Source organism: Gossypium raimondii, chromosome 12 (genome assembly GCF_025698545.1).
Source record: "Gossypium raimondii isolate GPD5lz chromosome 12, ASM2569854v1, whole genome shotgun sequence".
In the NCBI taxonomy this organism is placed as follows: Eukaryota; Viridiplantae; Streptophyta; class Magnoliopsida; order Malvales; family Malvaceae; genus Gossypium; species Gossypium raimondii.
Genome location: NC_068576.1, coordinates 1926583 through 1947487, shown reverse-complemented (window position 1 = coordinate 1947487; position 20905 = coordinate 1926583). Strand labels below are relative to the sequence as shown.

At 32.8% G+C, this 20905-nt stretch overlaps 2 protein-coding genes across 4 annotated transcripts; both read right to left on the bottom strand.

Annotated features, from left to right (window-relative positions):
* Positions 1 to 10474: 10474 nt before the first annotated feature.
* LOC105762735 (serine/threonine-protein kinase PEPKR2) lies at positions 10475 to 14451 on the bottom strand. Of its 3 annotated transcripts, none has more exons than XM_012580601.2 (4): positions 14368 to 14451; positions 12481 to 13630; positions 11627 to 11923; positions 10475 to 11141 (listed from the first exon to the last, which is right to left on the bottom strand). In XM_012580601.2, the coding sequence occupies exons 2-4, from the start codon at positions 13223 to 13225 to the stop codon at positions 10762 to 10764; spliced, it is 1422 nt and encodes a 473-aa protein (XP_012436055.1). In that variant the 5' UTR covers positions 13226 to 13630; positions 14368 to 14451; the 3' UTR covers positions 10475 to 10761. The 3 variants fall into 3 exon arrangements, with proteins under 3 accessions (XP_012436055.1, XP_012436053.1, XP_012436054.1); XM_012580599.2 differs by having other exon boundaries at positions 14166 to 14411; XM_012580600.2 differs by having other exon boundaries at positions 12481 to 13617; positions 14166 to 14411.
* Positions 14452 to 19028: 4577 nt separating this feature from the next.
* On the bottom strand, positions 19029 to 20691 carry LOC105762734 (RING-H2 finger protein ATL54). Its single transcript, XM_012580598.2, has 2 exons — positions 19217 to 20691; positions 19029 to 19103 (listed from the first exon to the last, which is right to left on the bottom strand). The coding sequence occupies exon 1, from the start codon at positions 20419 to 20421 to the stop codon at positions 19249 to 19251; it is 1173 nt and encodes a 390-aa protein (XP_012436052.1). The 5' UTR covers positions 20422 to 20691; the 3' UTR covers positions 19029 to 19103; positions 19217 to 19248.
* Positions 20692 to 20905: the final 214 nt, after the last annotated feature.

Sequence of the window (20905 nt, the reverse complement as noted above, 5' to 3'; positions counted from 1 at the left end):
TTGCCTCCCTTATTTCAAAATTTTGGCTATTGTTTGCACAAATATCAGTACCAGAGGTTTGAGTACTGATACTCAAGCCAAGAGGTAGTAATACTTGGGCGAGAGATATCAACACCCAAGCTAAGAAATGCAAAAAACAAGCCAATTCAAAGCAACCAAACATTGATCAATATATGCCTAAACATACAAAACATTCGACCAAAACCATTCCATCACATTTGACATATAAAAATAAGTTCAAAACATGCTAATTAAACAATACAAATCAACAAATTCACAATTTAGTATCATAAGTAAAATTTCTAGCTCGTCTTAAAACAATTCAAAATTCTTAATAAAAAATTCAAAGAAATATTATACCAACAAACTAAAGTATCAAAGATAATGTGTACCATTAAGTCCAATAGGCAAGATCAATATAAACAAAATCAAATGACTCAAAATATCAAATGTCCTAAGTAAGTACATGCCTTAACTAAGCTAAATTAAGAAAGTGTTTACGAAAATGTAACACGAAGACTTTGAGGGGATGATGCATGATTATGAACCTCTTGTGTTATCTAAACCTACACATGAAACAATCTGATATGTTGAGTAAAACGCTCAAGTGTATTCATCCAAAATTTAAGATGTCATATAGAAAGGTTAACATGCAAGTGTCACGGGACTAGAACTTTATTTTGACAAATTGTGTGGCCTTAGGTGAGAACTTAGCTTCAAATTTGCCTAAGTCAATCTTACTCTAGGAAAGTGAGAATTCACAGAGGAAATTCTCTGAGGCACCAAAACTAAGCAGAACCTAACTCCAATGGAAAGAAGCAACGAACGGACAAAAAAAGCCACAAAAAAAATACAAACCAAATGTTTGAGTAAATGCTCTCAAAGTATTTTATAACTTTGAAGAAATGCAACTAAATGTAAAATGGGATGATTACAAATTAGGGGGAAGACCTCTATTTATAGTTAAGCTCCCACAGATCCAACGGTATAGTTTAAATTACATTGACAAATGAAATTGAAACGTATCTACAAGATGAGATTCCTAAAAGATTTAAATTCTATACAATATTATCCCTTAGGATTACAAACATTCACTATGATAACTCTAATTTTACTAGAGTATTTCACTGAGCCATTAAGGCTTCAATAGATGGGCTTTTCCATAAGTTCCACAAATTGGGTAAGTTCATATGGGCAAAGCGAGCCCCATTTGATCAATTGACCTCCATAGGCAATTTTGTGCGCAATGGTCATGGAATTTGATCTATGGTCTGTGACACAAGCACATTGTAACTGCTCTATAAATCTATAAATTAGACATTCATGCATAAGCGATAAGTCTAACTAAAATCGTATCATGCTTTTTATTATTCAATAATGTTGTATTTATTTAGCGCATGTAAACATATACAAAAATCACATTGGATACACAAGTATCCAGCCAAACCTTGTGAATTCACAAAGTACAACAATATGATAAACCATTTACATTACTCTAATGTGTGCAAAGTACTCTTAGCTAACCTATCTCTATGAGTTCTCAAAGCACAAAATACAATACTCCTATATGCATAAGCAACTTGTATAAACGCATATTTAAATAGCAATATATAATCTATGGCATACCAACTATACTTGATAAGCTTTCTTTTGTCGTTACAAGGGTTGTCAATAGACAAATTATACTCGATGCACATCTATATATAAGGGTGTGCAAATTTCGGGTAAAATCGAATTAATTCAGTTAACCGGCCGAATACGATTAATCGGTCAGGGGTCAGTTAATAATTTTTTAAAAGTTCGGTTAACGGTTAATTCAGTTTGAAATCTGTCGGTTAACCGAACTTAATAAATAATATTATAATATATAAGTATTCGGTCAGTTCGGCTAATTTTTTGGAAATATAAATTAAATGGTCAGTTAATTCGATTAATTTTTTATAAGTTTTATAGTTTTTTTAACCAAAAATAAATAAATAAAACATATAAATTTCGGTCAACTCGGCTAACTGACCCAATTAACTGAAAATTTTCGATTCGGTTAATTATTTTTTTAAAAATTTCGATTTGGTTAACGGTTAAGGGTTTAAAAGGTTCGATTAATTTGGTTAATAGTAGTTATTGAACATCCCTATCTATATAATCAATTCATTAGAAATAAATTTAGGAGCATAATATTTTATATTGGCAGCAAACCAAAGTCATTAAAACATACTTTACACCAAAAACTCAACCAAAGTAACTACTAAACAACCATATATCACGTCATAATGCTTCATAATCCTAAGGAAACAAATTAACACAATCTATACAAAAAATCAGAATTTAGATAAACTAAAAATGATAACCCAACTATCTCTTGATCAATCCTCTCGTACAATCACTTTTCCATTGGCTTTCCGATGATTCGCCCACTTTTTTTTGCTTCAAATCAGAATTCAATATGCAATTAACTAACAAAATCAATCATAATAGTACGCCATACAATCTAATCAAATGCAAAGAATGCAAACGATGCAATAAACTTTGCTCTTCGTTACCATATAAAAAAAACCCATTTGGTTTTTACCCAAAGACCACAAAAACTATTCTCCCATGGAATCATTACTGATTTCCACCCCTTAAATACTCTTATCATTCCCATATCTTATCGATAAAACACCAAAAACTAAACTTTTCTTCTCCAACAAGAATTTGGTGGCAATGGGGAAGAAGAGAACAAGGAAATCACACTTATCGATCTTGATATGATGATTTTGATGTAAGAAATTGAAGGAATTTTCCTCTCTTCGTCATCTTCTGTTTGATAACACAATGGGGAAAAGAATGCCAAACATTTTACATAAATTTCCCTTATGGGAAATTAGCTATTAAGTTCTTGGGTAAATTTTAGCATAAAACCCTCTTTTCTCTTCTTTGCTACTTTCTAAGCCTTAGACATTTACCCACATAGATTTTACTCATTTTACTAATTGGTCCATGACCCAAAATTACTAAAAATTTAATTTTTTATCATTTCATCCAAAGTTTCCAAGGCAATTTATTTTACTAATACTACATGAATAATACGATATAAATTATTTGAAAACTTCACGGAACTTATCTTAGATAGGTACAAAAATCAATATTGGAATTTTTGGGTGTTACAATTCTCCACTCATTGAAAAGAAATTTTGTTCTCAAAATTTACCTGAATTAAAAAGTTGTGGATGTTGTTTTCCCATGACATAGATTCCCATGTAGCCTTCTTGGTATTATGATTCCTCTAAAGAACCTTAACAAGTGAAATTCTTTTGTTTCTTAGCTCTTTGATTTCTCGAGCTAAAATCTTAACAGGTTCTTTTTTATAAGTCAAATATGGTTGCATTTCTATCGTCTCAATAAAAATAACGTGCACAAGGTCGATTCTATATATTTGGAGCATTGATACATGAAAAATATTATATATGCACTCCAATTCAGGTAGCAACTATTGGGAAATGTGTCTATATTGTAGTAAACATGTAATTGTTTTCTATATATTTGAACGATAAATAAATAAATTTCACATTTCACTGTTATGTCTTTGTATTTCTGTCTTTCATATTTTGCATGCATGGCGAAATTGTGACAAGCAAATATTAACTCATTGATTGTCTAAGTTCAAACTGATGATAAGTGGTATTGTAAGAACGTTTACATTGTGAGAAAGACAACTTACTTCAATAGATAATATAAACGAGTCCGTCATCCCCTAAAAGAATCAAAGTGAGCATTTGATTCAAATACTAAGAAGGATTATTATGTCGTCTACAATTCCAATTGTGGAGGTGGCTAGTATTGGCTATCAAAGCACTTGAATCCACCGGTAGAGACATGGATGTATTCATTGGCAGAATGATACATTGGGCTGGACCCAAGATGAATTAATTTTGAATCGGTTTGTAAATTAATTCACTTGTGACATTCATTGTGTGATTTACCTAAATCATGAGCTAGTCACTGACCATGCGTATGAAACTCATGTGCCTTAATATAAGTGGAGGCTTATACTCTAAAGATGATTTAGTTGATAGTCGGTATGTTGGGTACATGACTTGTGTATGGCATGACTTTACTAGCAACAGTGGAATTCATAGCTCAATTAAAGAGTTAACGATATCCTCTCATTGGCATTATATGGTTGATGAATATGAAACGTGGCCACGGATTGCTAGTTCTTGAACAAGCAATTTATCACAATCATTTGTTAACAGTGATCATATTAATAATTAAGAAGACACAATGGTGACAATGAGATAAAATAAGATTGTATTGAGTAAACAAATTTAATTCAAAAGAATCAAGGATATCATATGAGGGTAACACACACATGACGAGGTCATTGGATAAAGTAGTTGGATCAATTGCTTTCGTAAAGAGTATACAATAAGGAGTTTTCAATCATGGTACTTCTTGTGGACTGACTCCATGATTAAGTAATTGCAAATTATCGAAGTGATGCTTCTGCACATAATTACAATTCCTAGAACCTAATTGTATATGTCTGATTGGTCCCTCCGCTAGTTCAATAAAAGCTCGATAGAACTACATTTGAATCAGAAAGAAATTTTACGACTTTGGAAATAATTTAATTGAGTCTATTTATTCAACATGGAATTAAATTGGGTTGTCGTAAGAATTTTTTAACTAGAGAATTTGATCAAAAAGTTTTCTTGAAAATTTAATTTAGAAAATTTAAGTAATTTTTGGAAAAATTAATTTTGGTCAAGTAAAATTAAATTAATTAAATGAATTAAAATTAATATGATATTTTTGGAAAGTAATTTTCAAGTTGCAAAATTGGCTCAATGGGTAATTGAATTTGAAAATTAAACCTGAAATCGTAAATTGGGCTTGGGATCCCAAAATCAAGACCAAGACCTGAAAACTGGTCTAACCGGGCTTGGTATGTGAAACCAAGCTGACGGTCCAATCGATGGCTTGACCGGATCAGTCAGGCCGTCACTAGCTAGTCTTTAGAGCATTAGCCTCCACTTATATCAAAGCACATAAGTTACATACGCATGGTCAGTGACTAACTCAGGATTTAGGTAAATCACACAATGAATGTCACAAGTGAATTAATTTACAAACAGATTCAGAATTAATTCATCTTGGGTCCAGTCCAATGTATCATTCTTTCAATGAATACATCTATGTCTCTACCCGTAGAGTCAACTACTCCGATAGCCAAGACTAGTCATCTCCTCAATTGGAATTATAGACGACATAATAATTGTAACAGCCCGTTTTCAACAGAATCGAAATAGTGGTTTCGGGATCACAAATTTGAGTCAGAAAGAAAATTTTATTTTAATATTATTGCATGGTCTGCATTATGATAGGAATGACATATGAAAATTTCGTTAAGAAAATTTTATCGGTTACATGTTTAATTGCTAGAAAGGACCAAATTGCATGAAATGCAAAAGTTGAATTCTAGTAGCTAAAAGGATTAAATAGCTATATGATTCAAAATTTGAAGTCCTTATATGGCAATTAGACCATTAAATATAGTTAGTAGATAAGCATGCTTAGTCATCCATGGAAAATTAATTAAAGAAAATGATGAAATTGGAAAGTTGAAAAATTAAAAGATGATAAGTTAATTAAATAAAAGAAAATATCATTTTATTATCATTTTCCCCAAATTTTCTATGGAAACCCTAGCTAAGAGAAAGAAATTCAAGCAAGCTTAATTGGGTAAGTAATCTTGTCCCGCTTTTAGTAATTTCTATATTTTCGAGATCGTAATAACCTAATCTAGCTATTTTAGGGATTAATTTGCAAAGTTATCAAAGTATCAAATTTTTTTCATGGATGAGTATGCTGAAATTTTGAAATTTATGGTAGAAAATGAAAGGTTGTTGCTAGATAAATAACTTTTGTAAAGGAAATTTTCATGAAATTGTGATTTAGGGACTAAATTGAAAAGATGAAAAATTCATGGAAAATTTCTAATTTTTTGTGAAATACATGGGCTGTAAATGTTATATGAAAAATTTGGCTAGGCTTGGAATAAAGATTAAATTGCATGAATTTCATTTTCTGAGACTAGGGATGAAATCAGAATTAATTAAAAGTATATGGGCAAAGTGGCAATTTTGCCTAAAATGTGAATTGAGTTGAATTAAATATGAATTGTATTAAATTGAGTTAAATTTACTCGTATAGATCCGGATAGACCTAGTACGGAGTTGGATTGAGGAAAACAAAGAGTATCGGATTAGTAGATTCTCGTATATAAACAAGTGTCGAGGTAAGTTCATGTAACTAAATTGTGTGTATTTACATGTTTAAGTGAAATGTTGTATATGTGAATGTTATATTATGAATTTGGTATGTTTAGGAAATAAATTCATAAATCCGATAATGCCCGGTAAATAATAAATCCCGTTTGAATACGTGAAATTTGATTGGATACTGGGCTCTTGTATTGGTTGGGGTCTTGCATATGTTGTAGACACACCATAGCTCGAAAGAGCATCCCATTATTAGCTCTCATAAGCTTCATGTTAAATGGTTCTTGCGAGCTTTCCGTTATAGCTCTTTAGGGCGTCCCGATATATGCTTGGTATGATAGATTGAATTTTGATAAACTTATATGATTATACAAATAGGTAAGTTTGAATACTTAAATACATGTGATGATATATCATGCATAAGATTGGTTTTGGCTTGGTTTTAATGTCTTGAATTGGTTGGTGAATGTATTCAAGTGTTGTTGGAGGTTGAAGGCAAATTTGGGTGAGAAAAGTGACCTTAAAAATGGTCTATTTTCGTCCACACGGGTAGACACACGGGCGTGTGTCTCAACTGTGTGTGACACACGGCCATGCGCATGGGCGTGTGGTTTGGCCATGTGTCCCCTGCATCCTTAAAATTGAGAAACAGAATGCCCAGGTATTTTCACACGGGCAAAGACACGGGCGTGTGTCTCAACCGTGTGTGACACACAGCCTAGCACACGGGCGTGTGACTTGGTCGTGTAAACCCTGCACCTAATTAATGCAAGTCAGTATGCTCACACGGCCTAGCACACGTGCGTGTGCCTGGCCGTGTGACCCAAGTCAATAGCTACCCAAATTTTGAGCACGGCCTGGGACAGGGGCGTGTCACTTCACACGGTCTGGCCACACGGGTGTGTGTCCCCTGCACCTAAGAAAAATTTTGAAATTTCGCGAAATGTTTTTTGAGTTCTCGGTTTAGTCTCGACTTGTTTTAAGTACATATTTTGGGTCTGGAAAGCCCATATAAGAGACATTATGATTGAATATGATTGGTTTCGGATATGCATAGTAAATGTTACAAATTTACTGTATTTGATCTGTAAACTCCGGTAATGCTCTGTAACCCTATTCCGGCGGCGAATATGGGTTAGGGGTGTTACAATAATCCTTCTCAATATTTGAGTCAAATGCCCAATTTGATTCTTTTATGGGATTATGAACTCATTTAGATTATCTACTGGAGTAAATTTTCTTTCTCACAATGTAAGTGTTCTTATAGTGCCGCTTATCATTAGTTTGAACTTAGACAATTAATGAACTAATATTTGCTTGTCACAATTTCACTATTTATGCAAAATATGAAAGACAGAAATACAAAAGACATAATAGTAAAATGTGAAATTAAATTTATTTATTTATTTATTCATCGTTCAAATAAATAGAAAACAATTATATGTTTACTACAATATGGGCTCGTTTCCCAATAACCAAATCAAAAACCCACCCTCATTTATACTTAAGAACCATGGGAGGCCGGAGAAAATCTCCAAAAATTGAATTTTTTTTCTAATGTTAATTGAGTAAAAAAAAGTTTTGACTTGTCATATTACTGACGCGATTGATGTGATGTGACCAGTCAGTCACGGTTTTCCCTATTTATTTATTGATCCTCTTTTTTTTTATATGACTCAATATGTTTTACTTTATACGTAAATTCCCCTTTTTTCTTGTTTTTTCCCACCCCACTCCCTCTCCCACTTTCTTTTTTTTTTCTTTCTCATTCGTCAGTTTTTCTCCACTTTTTTTTTTCTTTCTTATTCATTTTTTCCCACACTTTCTTTTTTCCTTATCCTTCCTTTTTTCTTCTATTTAAAATTCCCCCAATCTTTATTTTTTTCACCATTTCGCCCATTATATTTATGTTTTTTTAGTTATGCCCCTTATCAAACGATTAATTCACATTGCGGAAATAATTTAAATGGAAATTATTTTACTTTGGCAACATTTCAAATAACTATTAATTTACATAATTCGAAATTATATTTTACAAAATATAATTTTACATTGGCAACATTCCAAAATAATTTCAAATAACTTACTTTAGTACGTGATTTACATTTTCCTACATTTAAAAAAAATTGTTGAAAATTGAAACATAAAAATTACAACAGAACATAAACGACCATTTTTAGCGACAACACTAACAAGTTTCTCAATACTAATAAAACATAATTAAACGGTGATTTCAATTTTGTTCAAGACTAACATCATTGTGTCTTACAAATTGAAAAAGACCATGTTTAACTGTAACATGAGCAAGTCAACCGAGCAAGTTTCTCGGTACTAATATTTTGCAGCTCGGACGCTGTTGATATTGATAATATCACCCATGCTATTCAATTGGGATTCCAATGGACCTTCAAACATCCTGTTGGCCTAGAGAATCCCAGAAAATCCACACGTTGGCTGCATAACCAATTTGAAACCGTTATTGTCCTACCACAGCCAATGAAAAGACTTACATAACCAATTTGAACCCGTTACCGCATAAATCACTGGCAACTGAGACCCTTATTTTTACTTGAAATCGTTACCACATATGAAATTAAGGAATCAAATCTACACTCCTTAAAAGGACCATTAAATTTTCCGGTGTCAGAGCTCCACTGCATCATCGTTAAATAAAACATACCTTCAAATTATAAAATTTTCTAAACAAATAGAAACAAAAAAATAAAAAATCAGTCCTGATCTCCCTCCCCTTCGTCCTTTAACATAATAAAATTCTAAAAAAAAACTCTTCACCTTACATTGATCTTTCATTTGGTTATAGTATATATAGTCATTTGATGACGCCAATGATATTGACACCACAAAAAAAATTAACAGAAAAAAACACAGTGATGATGCCAATGTCAGTGGCACCACCAAAAAATTCATAGTGGTGATGCCAAAGACGTTGGCACCACCAAATAAAAAATCATTTTAAAAAATAAAAAAAAAACACTTAAAAAAAGGGATTGAGGATTGGTGACGTCAATCTATTTTACACCATCAAAATTCTGACATTGGTGATGTCAATCTATTTGGCACCACCAAAATTCTGACATTGGTGACGCCAAACAGATTGGCACCACCCTAAACAAAATTTTCACTCCCACGAAATACAAGTAATTAAGGTATTGGAGGGGGTATTTATACTAGTGGTGCTGCCAAATACGTTGGAACCACCCCAAATTTTTTTTTTAAGCAATCAGGTCAATCATTGTCTAACGTGGCAAGGTAGTGACACCAATAAGATTGACACCACTCATGTTTACTATTTATTTCAAATCATTTATGTATTTAATAAAAAAAAGTGGATATTTTTATAAATAATCAAAAAAAAATAGTCCCACTTAAACATACATATATGTATTCGTATTGGGATTCTTTTTAAAATATTCATATTTGATATTTATTTTTTAACATATAATCCAACACTCATCTTTCTAATATATGTATGAAAGATGATTCCGGATTCACATTAACTTTCAAATCAAGGAGTGGGAGTTGCATGAAGCATGCAATGCTTATAGTAATGGAAAATTACTCGCTTTGATGTAACTTTGCAACTAACATTGGCACCCCTTTTTTTCTCTGTATATTAGACTTTGAACGATTTAATTTGATTCGAGCTTAGCTTTAATTAATGCCTACATTGTGGGTTTAGATAGTTTTTGTCTCCCACCTCTTTACAAACTTCAAAAAATATTGACCCAGAATGATGCCAAAATCTGAATCTTGAAATATTCCCTGTTTTCTTTCCAGATTATAATCATTGGATCATATATGTATTTACTCGGTATAATTAGGATGATCCTAAAATAAAATCATGACTATTAAAATACACATCCATAGACAATCCCTTCCCTAACTCAATTTAACGTTAATTAAATTATTTAAAAACTTAATTAAGTTGTAAGAGGAAATGAATCATCTCTGCTAATTTGGACTGTTTATCTTTTAAATAATTGAACAATGTTAAATGAGTTAGAGATGAGATTATCTATGGATGTGTATATCTGAATGACATGGCTTCATTTTATTGGTGCCTAAAAACTAAGTTTTTTAGAATTATAAGTTATTCCTTAACCATATAAAAACATTTGTATGTATATAAAGTATTCTTGAAGGATAGCATCCGTGTTTATCAACTAACCTGCATGCGCAAAACAAAGTGATGTCCATAAAATGCAGTTTCTATTTACATATCAAATCTGCAGATCCAACACTTCCCAGTAAGTTAAGTAATAATACATACAACCCAGATTACATACAAGTCAATCGCATAAAGTCTCAAAACAAATACGCTTCTCTTAAAAAACAGTAGCAGGAACTAGGTCATGGATCATAACAATTAGAAGAGTCAGCTTATTTATAACTATCATATAGTATTTGCCATCCAGTTGAAAGCTTCAGTCATGGTGAGCTATCCTCCACGGTTATAACCACTTTTAATGCAGTGGACTCAAAATGCTGTACAGAGGTTGTTGTTGTTGTTGTTGTTGACCTTAATGTTAGAAGAACACTCTTGTTGAATAGAACCAGTAGGGCCGCATAGCCTGGTTCTTTTTGGTTCAGATATCGCCACGCGAGAAATCGCAACAGTGAGAGCATCAACCAATGCGCTGTCTTGCACTTCTGACCTTGTAGATGAACTATTAGATGATAAAAACAGGAAAGAATCATCATTGAGAAAGCCATTGGGTATCATCTTGCTTCTCTCCGACACAACCCCAGGTGAGACGGTCAGTTGTGGGGAAGCCGGTTTTTCATGGTTTCCCATTTTTGTCTCAAGAGCAGCCATTCCCAATGTTGCTTCAGTATGGAACAATATCCATGGATGCCCTGGAACATTTTAGTCATAAATGCATCAAGAGGCACAATCAAGAACTTGGGTACTCCGGCATTTAATGCTCTTCATAAAACTACGGCATTTAATACTCTTCATAAAACTACAAATGAACCATATAAGTATATGAACTCTACTCCATTTCCCATACGGATATATGCACAAACTACAGTCATATCTAGTGCCGGAACTAAAACTACTTGGCCCATAAGAGGTCAAGAAACTGACTTAAGATTGCAATAACCCGTGGATGCTTCAGTAGCATTCACCATTCATGGAATCAGGATTCACGAGTGTAAAACGTGAAAATGGCATGCTACTAGTTTCCCATAAAAAAGCCACCAATGAAATATTTATTGAATGATTTACAATGTTTGGCAGATCAATGAAACCGTTCTTTACAGGTGTTGCCTTAACTAGATATCTTATCCTGTGATATACAGCCTTATATAATCTAGGGGGGAGAACACAGTATGCTTACCTAATACTTCATCAGCAGTTAACCTCACTGAAACATCTCTTGTCAGCATACGTGCAACCAGATCTCGTGCAGGTTGAGATATGGACCTCCACGCACCATTCTCAAAATCAAGGTCAGCATTCTTAATAGCCTCGAATACTGAATCCAAAGAGTCACCATGGAATGGAAGCACACTAACCAAGAGGGCATGAAGGAGGACACCAGCACTCCAGATGTCAACTTTTTCCGAATAATGGCCTGTTAGAACTTCTGGGGCAACATAAGCAGGACTGCCTACCACACCTGTCAAGCTCTGACCTAGAAGAATGAAAGCAAATTGTTCATTTTGTCTAAACTTCCCATAAGTGACTGATGTAAAAGAAACAGTATAAAACTAAAAAAGGAAAGGCAACATCGAGGAGAACACAAAAATAATGAACCATTATAGACATAGATGGAACAACGCATTTTATTTCAAAAAAAATTCCATTACATGTTGTCATTTCACTAAAAAGAGGGTCATGCTACACAGCTAACAGCATCAACTTATATACTTCATTTCCAAAAGAGAACTTTGGACATCTTGCTTGTCAACATACCCTCACAGCCCTATAAGAATCAATGTAGAAACAATGCAGTTAATATATGAGTTTATCCAAAAAAAAATTTTTGCGCCAGTCATGGTTTAACACACTAATCTACTGATGTACTCAAAGCAGTTCAACCAAAGGAGAAGATGTTAGCAGATGCTGAAACTAGTGGGAAAATAAATATCACGAATCCACTACAAATTTACAAGCTTAAATGATCAAGACTTCAGAACATATCCATGAATATTGTAAGACCAAAATAAATTTGGTAAAGAAAAAAATTACCATTTGACATCCTCACAGCTAATCCAAAATCTGCGAGCTTCATCTGTCCAGTAGCTGTGAGAAGGATATTCTCAGGCTTTATATCCCGATGAACGACACGCATATCATGGCAATATTTGATAACTAGAACCAGTTCCTTGAGTATATTAGCGGCATGGTACTCTGAATAACGCCTCTCTTTAGCCATCTGATCGAGCAGCCGTCCCCCGGAGCAAAGCTCCATCACAAGAAAGAAAGATTTCAGATCCTCATACACTGCCTTCAATGTCACAATACCAGGATGACCAGAGAGGTGTTGCATTATCTCCACTTCCTGATGCACAAGATCTTCACCTTTGCGTAACGTTTTGCATGCAAACTCTTCGCCATTCACCTTACTTCGACACAATACAACCGATCCAAATTTTCCACTCCCAATTGTTGCACCCAAATCATAATCTTGCTCAATCTTCTTTTTCCGACCAAATTGAGTTGCTGCCTCAATACACCCAATTTTCCTCTTAAGGCCCCTATTGGGTGGTTCCAAAGATGCACTCCCACAAGGTGGGGCAATGGCAATCCCTTTGACTACTCTCGTAACAGAGGCAACAGCTACTTTAAGCACTTCATGTTCCTTACACTTCCTTTTCTGCCTCGAGTAATCTTCCAGTGACAAGTGAGGCCAAACAACCGTTATAGGAGAAAAGGAGCTACGACATGATGGCAACATTTCCAAGCCCTTCCTCTTCTTCCCAAGGGTTTCCATTGAACATTTCAAGGAAGACTACTTGCCAACATTTCTAAAGGTTAACTACTAGGCACTAGCAACCCAGCAAGGTAATGGATTCACTGAGTTAATAACAAAACTCCAAAATTTCTCAAACATAAACTCAACAACTAAGTTCCTTAAAAGCAAAAATTATGTATAAACTACACTACCATAAAGTTAAATATTTGAGCACTTCCTGCATTTCCGGAAAAAGGTATTCAGATGACACCATTATTCTATTCATTTATATATCAATTAAACTTTAAACACAAAGGTGAAGAAGCCATTCAGAGAAGGTTAAAACTTAGACACTGGAAGCCGCTTGTTCTTCTTCTTTCAAGCCATATCAACAGACATATAAAACATTCTCAGTATCGATCTGCTTTTTTCTGCAAATACAACCTGATAAGATAAGAAATCAAAGAACCAATGAACCCCAAAATGAGTAAAGGAAAAGCAAAGGCATGCAACTCTCAAAAGAAAGAGAGGATAAAATAAACAAGCTTCGTCATCTTTTTCTTTTTTCTTTTTGGTTCTGAATAATAATCAGAGGAACAAGAACCAGTAGTTTTTTTTTTTTTTTGGACTAGTTAAGAAGAAATAAGAACATATCCCTGAATTCGTTTTAAAAATATTATTTTAAAAAATAAACCCAGAATCTGTAGAAAGTTTCTTCCCATTTGCGTAGTCATAAACCAGAGATCAGACAGAATCAAAACAAGAAAAAAATAAAAATAAAAAAGTTTTAAGTGATAAAATCAGATCAATCACAAGGGTTTTAGTTAGAAGAACATTAAACCCCATTACTCACCGAAGAGGGAAAGAGGGTTTTCTGAGGAATAAAAACAGATTTCTATGAAATCCAAGTGCTTGTCTAAATAGGGTTGTTTCTTAGTTCTGATAATTATATACAACCAAAAAAAGAAAAGAAGGTTACCTTGATGGAGAGGGAAAACAAATGAAAGGGAATACGGGGATCATGAAGTATTAAAAGAAGAGGGGTTTGATGGAAAGGGAAAGTTTCTTCATGCTTTGATTGAAAACTAATATACTATACTAAATTATTTTCTTTCGTTCTTAGTGTCAGAGAAAAGAAAAGAAAAGAAAAGAAAAGAAAAGAAGATGAAAAGAAGCGTGACCGAGAGAGAGTGCGTTGCTTCCACGGTGCCTGCTGCTCTTATGTCCTTCCCCGCCTTTTTATTAACTGCCAATCCAACTGGCTTCTCCCCATTTACGTACCATTTGTTTTTTTTCTAATACCCTTATGTTACCCAAATGCTCAACTTGGTAATTAATTTTTTTCCCAATTTTAATATTTAATTTAACACTTACATTGCCTAATAAATATTCGACCTATGTGCTTTAGTAAAAAAAAATTATAGGTACTTAATTGAAATAAAAAAAAGTTAAAATACTAAATTAAACAATAAAACCAAAATCAAGTATTTCACTGGGACAAAGGAAAACTTAAGTATCAATTTAAAAAATTCAGTACTAAAGTGAACATTAAAGCTAAACTCAAGTGCTAAATTGCAACAAAATAACTCAGATATCAAATTGAATATTATTTTTATGGTGTCATGTTATTAATTTGAATCTCATACGATATCGACAAATAATAATATGATATTTTATTATTAGATCAAATAAAATATTTGTAGAATATTTATAATAAAACATTAATAATTTTAATTAAATATTAGTTAATTAGAATTTTATAAATAAATATTAATAAATCTCAGCTTTAGGGTTTAAATCTTAGATTTAAGGTTTAGAATTTAGTATTTAAAGTTTAGGGTTTTAGTATTTATTATTTAATTATATTTAAAAATTATTTGTATTTATTTATAAATCTTCTTTTTTTTTTCGCTTTATTCAATGATGTACTATGTTATTATTCACTTATAGTATATAAAATTCATTGCATTAACAATGCAGCAAATTTCCTTTATAAAATATTATATGATTTAAATATTAATAAAGCTATGAAACTAAAAGCTTTCTTTAAGCATCTATTAAGTAAATTATTTTTAATAATATTTTTATTCTATTTACTTTAATTTTATATTAATTAAATAAAATTTAATCAATAATTATAGTAGAGTTATCTTTGGTTTTCAATTTTGTTTGTTTTTGCTTTTTAATTTCATCAAATAATAGAATTAAAGTGTATGGTTTAATATTTAGAGTTTATTTAGTAAATTGGAAACAAAAATAGAAAGAGGAAAATTTTATAAGGTAAAAATAAACATGTTATTAAAGTTAAAGAAGAAAAGGGTAAATGATGACTATTTATGTGGTAAAGTATCGAGCGCCATTAAAGAAGAGGAATGATGTATAGGGTAGAATTTGAAAGAAAAAAAAGGGAGAAGAAGAACCTTCCTAATCCTACGGACATGTATTTATAGGCGAGGATAGCCTTCTATTCACCTTAGTTCTTGACACCTTACTCAATCACCAGTCAGGACTTCACTAGTAGACAAGATCTCGTCAACGATGAACCTCATAGGCAAGTATACGCATAACACATGGAATTTTCTTAATTTGTCACCAATTACAAGTGTTGAATTATTTTTTTACATGGATTACACGTAAAGCCCTACTAAGTCCATGCCAATCATATCAAAAAGGTCACCCTCGCCTATAAATATCCATCTTTAACATTAAGTGGGATTTTTTTCTTTCCCTTGAACTCTCCCCTTTATATCTTTTGCATCCTTTCTTTTCTTAGTAAGTTTCGTCGCTTTTTTATTATATAAAGTGTCATCTTTTGCGTATTCCCTTCTTTGATCTCAATATATAATCTTGCGATGAAAAATTTATATAAAATATTATTTTCACTTCATTCATTAATTGGTAACATTGAAAAAGGAGATAAAAAATGAAAATATTAAAAATGCACACTTTTGAATAATTAGCTTACATCTCTTTTATTTTCTCTCTTATTATTATTTTATTTTAAATTATTTGTTTTTATGATTTGGGATGAAAATGAACAATTTGTCTATTTGTTTTCTCTCACTTTTCTTTCTTATTTTCTGCCTTCTTTTTATCTTTTTCACTGGATCAAGCACACTTTACAGTTTAGGGTTTATGTTTTTTATTTATGCTACATTTGATTGGGGTATTCTTTTTTACATGTTTTAGCACCTGAGTTAACAATTTACTAATTTCAATTGGTAATTTTTACATGATTTGTATGTGGTAAAGAAAATGATTTTTTTTTTGTTTACCTTGAAGAGGTTTTTTTTTCAAGAGTGTTACCCACCCTTCAAATCTCAAGTTTAAATTTGTAATAATTATTCTCTATTTTATGTCTAACTATTTTAGCACATATGTATTAAATAAGTTTTCTCTTCATGTTATTACAGTTGTTATTAGTGTTTAACCTTAGAGGTGTTTATGCCCGGCCCTTTTGGATTAAACTTTAGCCTAGAATTTTTTATTCTTGAGTTGACTCGATTTAACCCATTTTACTGTTAAAAATATAAAAAATATTTTATATTTTATATTTTTTATAATTTAATTTAAATAATAAAAAAAACTTTTTCTTTAAATAGTGCATCAAACCATTTAGATCTACCTAGGCAAGTTGAAGTGAAGTAGGGCTTGGGAATTATTTTAAAATTTAGAATGAAACCTAAGGCTTAGTTTGGATGGGCGGTGTGTTTACCTTCAGGTGAGGTTAAAAATAGCGGTGGCGGTAAAATTAGTTAATGTAGTGGTGAGATTAAAACTAACGGTGGGGTGTGTGTTTGGATTTAAACGCAGCTATAACAGTGAGGTGAGAATAGAAAATGACTATTAAGGACATTAGATTAGAAATAATATATAATAGAAGTTTTTTAAATTATTTTAATTTTACTGAAATTATCAAAAATATGTGAATTTATAAATTCATTTAATAAAATATTAAAATGTATCTTCCGTATTTTATTACATAAATGGGAATTTTAACATTTTAAATCAAAATAATAAAATCTAAAATTAAAATAAATAATCTAAAAGTTATTTTAAAATAATCTAAAAACTATATTAGTTTGATATAAAATAATGGGGAAAATGTTTATTATTTTAAATTAATAAAATTATTTTACAATTGAAAATACAAATTTATTGAAGTAGAAGGTAAAATGAAGAAAGAGACAAAAGAAAAAAAAAGTAAAATGGAGAAAAATAAGAGTAAGGGTGTAAAAGGAAAAATGACCATCAATGGGATGTTGGAACATTTGACTAGAGCATAAAGTTCTAGTGCAGAAACCGGTGTTCAAAGTGTATTGAGTGATGCTCCAATCGTTCTGCTCTTTACAACCCAAATGGATTGGTACGGTGCGATTAAACAAAAAAATACTCCAAACACAATGAAATAAGATCAAACGGGCATTGAGAAGAAGCCTTACTCAACTTACTTGGTTAAATTTTCCCTTTGCGGTTAATTTAGAGTGGTGAGATAAATCAATAGTATAATTAGTAGAAGCTGTGCAATTAAGCAAGGGTATATAGAGCCCCAACTTCAGGTCTCACTCCTACAGATATCAACATATTTCTTGTATCCTTTTCTGTTGATTCATATGGATTGGTTGAGTAACGATATTCAACTTCAGGGATGACTGATACGAGCCAAGGAGGTGACACTCAAGGGGTTGTTTTTCCTAGTGGTCCAATCACTCGAAGCAAGGCACGACAATTAAAATCAAAGATGAATGCTTTTGTCCAAGACTTTGTTGCTACAAATTTAATTCATCATGTTCGTGACATTGACAAATACGGGAATGCAATTCACTGGACCAATCTTGGAATAATGAAAGCCCATAAATTGGTGGATTAATCTTTTATGTATCTTATTATTATTATTATTATTATTATTTACTTAATTCTCATTGGTTGGGACACATCATTTATGAGTTAAGTAATTTTATTGGTTAGGTTATTATTTATTTATTTTCTTAGATAATTTTAAAGAGTTTTATTAGGATTCAATTACTCTTTAAAGAGTTTTTATTAGGATTCAATTACTCTTATAATTTGCCTATAAATAGGCTTGTTTTCTACACATTGGAGAGGATATATAAAAAAGAGAGTATTTGTTTTCTTCCAAATTTGTGTGAGGCAAATTTTTGAGAGTAGAGTGATTCTTCTCTTACTATTTAGTTTGGAGTTTGTTACTTTCGAGGGTATTTCGGAGTTACAAATATTCAAATTTCTTTCCCGTTCATCGGTGTTTCTAGAGGTTCTTCTTCTAGGGGTTTCGTAGGGAGCCGCTCAATCATTGGCGTTTTTGGTTGCAAGTTAACCAAGGGTTCCATAAGACAAATCTATCCTTTTATTATTATTATTATTATTATTTAACTAATTTTATTTATTCTCGTTTTTATTTCTAATTTGTATTTCTCTTATGTCTAGATCCGGAGTTCCGCATCAATGACATTACAAAACAAAGTTTTCCCCTTACATCAATTGGATAAGAATGAGATTGTATACAACATCAACATATTTGCATGTTGCATTCTATAGCCATACAAACCCTTTCTTAGTGGATAAACATATTCTAGAATCCAACAAATTTCCACTAATATCCCTCAAGACCAGAGACTGATATCCATTCACAGTCTTTAACTAAAATCAAAGCTGCAGGGCAGGCATGAATGTCAAAGCCCCCTTTTGCATGGAGATTGATAAGATGGATGCTTAAAGTTGAGACATTTGCTGTTGAACAACCACAACAAGTTCGCCCCTTTGCATGTAAAAGGGGGCAGCAATCATCATACCACAAGATAAAATCATTTTGTCTCAAAACCTCTACTTACAACCGTAATGTTTTTTTCTATATAAAACTGATGCTTCAACATGGATCCTGTTTTCATGAGCCTCGTTTCTGTGTATTATTTAGACAAGTTTCACATCATCTATTTGTCAAAGTTTCTTCATATTACAGCAAATATTTAAAAAAAAAAAAAACCCACAGCTTATCGGGTTCCCAAGTCTGACCTGAAAGTAGATTACAAAACAGCAGCGAAGGATCAAAAGCTTCTCAATGGAGGATTTGTATTGTGGGTCTTGTTGTTGATTATAGGCAACGAGAATTTCCCACTGTAAGAAAATGATCTTCTCATGAAACCTGGCTTATTTTGCAAGGATCTACCTATGGAAGATTGACACATAAATCTGAGCAAACTTTGATTCCCTGCAACTCTCCTTGGAACAATCCTGACGCTCGGTTCTTTCTCTTTTCCCCTTTCATTATCTGAATTGCCATTAGACGACCCCTCTGGATTACTACCATTAATAAGATCCTTGCTGATCTGAGAAGCTGCCATGGAATGCAATGAAACTGATCTTCTCATAGCTTGAATCCCATCCTCTGTCCCCGAACTATCACCGTTGTTTCTCTCACTTTCAACTGCCAATTCATCTCTCTCTTCCTCCTCCCTTATTTCACTTGTTCCACCATCATCAGGTCCTTCATTATTATCCTCTTCCACAATCACAACTTGGGTTTCTTCAGTTCTTCCCGGATTTTCATTATTTACCCCGGACGACGACGGTCCTCTATTACCGGGGTTGGAAACAATAGGTGCTCGGCACATAGGACAAGTGGTGTGCGACCTAAGCCAAGTGTCGATACAAGGAACGTGAAAAGCATGGTTGCACTTGGGTAACAGCCTGAGAGTCTCGTCTTCTTCGAACTCGGTCAAGCAAACAGCGCAGTCGGTTCCTTCCACAAGACCCTCGCCTCTCTTATACTTACAAACCGCGATTGAACGGATGATGGACGGTTGCAAACCAACGGTGTTGATATACCAGATGGGATGGTCAACGATAGGACCATGATTTTCATCTAGGAATTCATCTCGGGTTTCATCCGTTTCGACCTCCGATGATCTGCTCCGACCATTAGACCGTCGTCTATAACACCAGACATAGTAAGCAAAACAACAGAGAACCAGAAAAGCGGCGGCGAGGATAGTTGAAGTTATGATCAAAAACTTGTTGGGTTTATTTGAATGAGAACCGGAATCGGAAAAAGGGCTCGGAGGAGGGTATATACCAACATAAGGAGGTACATAAGGGGGACAAAGAGCAGGACATGTTTCAGAACATGATGTAAGACAGAACTGGTAACAAATGGAACAATCATTTGTTGAGCTTTCATTTATAGGATCAGACATCAACTTTCTATGTTGGAAACCCATTTTACAGGGACCAAGAATCAAACATCAAAACAAGAAGATGTCAGCAAACAAGAAGAAAGAAATCAAAAGGTGGAAGAAGCAGAAGTAGGAGAAAACTAGGGGAGGGTTGGTGGGTTCAAACAACTACCGTATTTTATCATCAAAAGAAAAAGAAAAAGGAGGAAAGACACAAATTGAAAATAATGATGGAGAACGAAATATGAATTTTTTTTATTTGTTTGATGTTTTCTCTCTGTGCGTGTTTCTGACCTTTTTGCGGTTGGGTTGTCAATGTTATGGCGGTTGAATTTGGACCATATGCGGCATGATTGAGCTTAGTACATACTGAGTCCAGTTACAACCCAAATTAGGACCATTTTATACTTTTGAAAAACAAAATGATTCATAGTTATTTATGTCCAATTTTAAAATTATTCATATTTATAATTTTAACTTTTTTTTGCATTATATTTTATGTATTTTTTGGTAACTTGGAATAAAATCA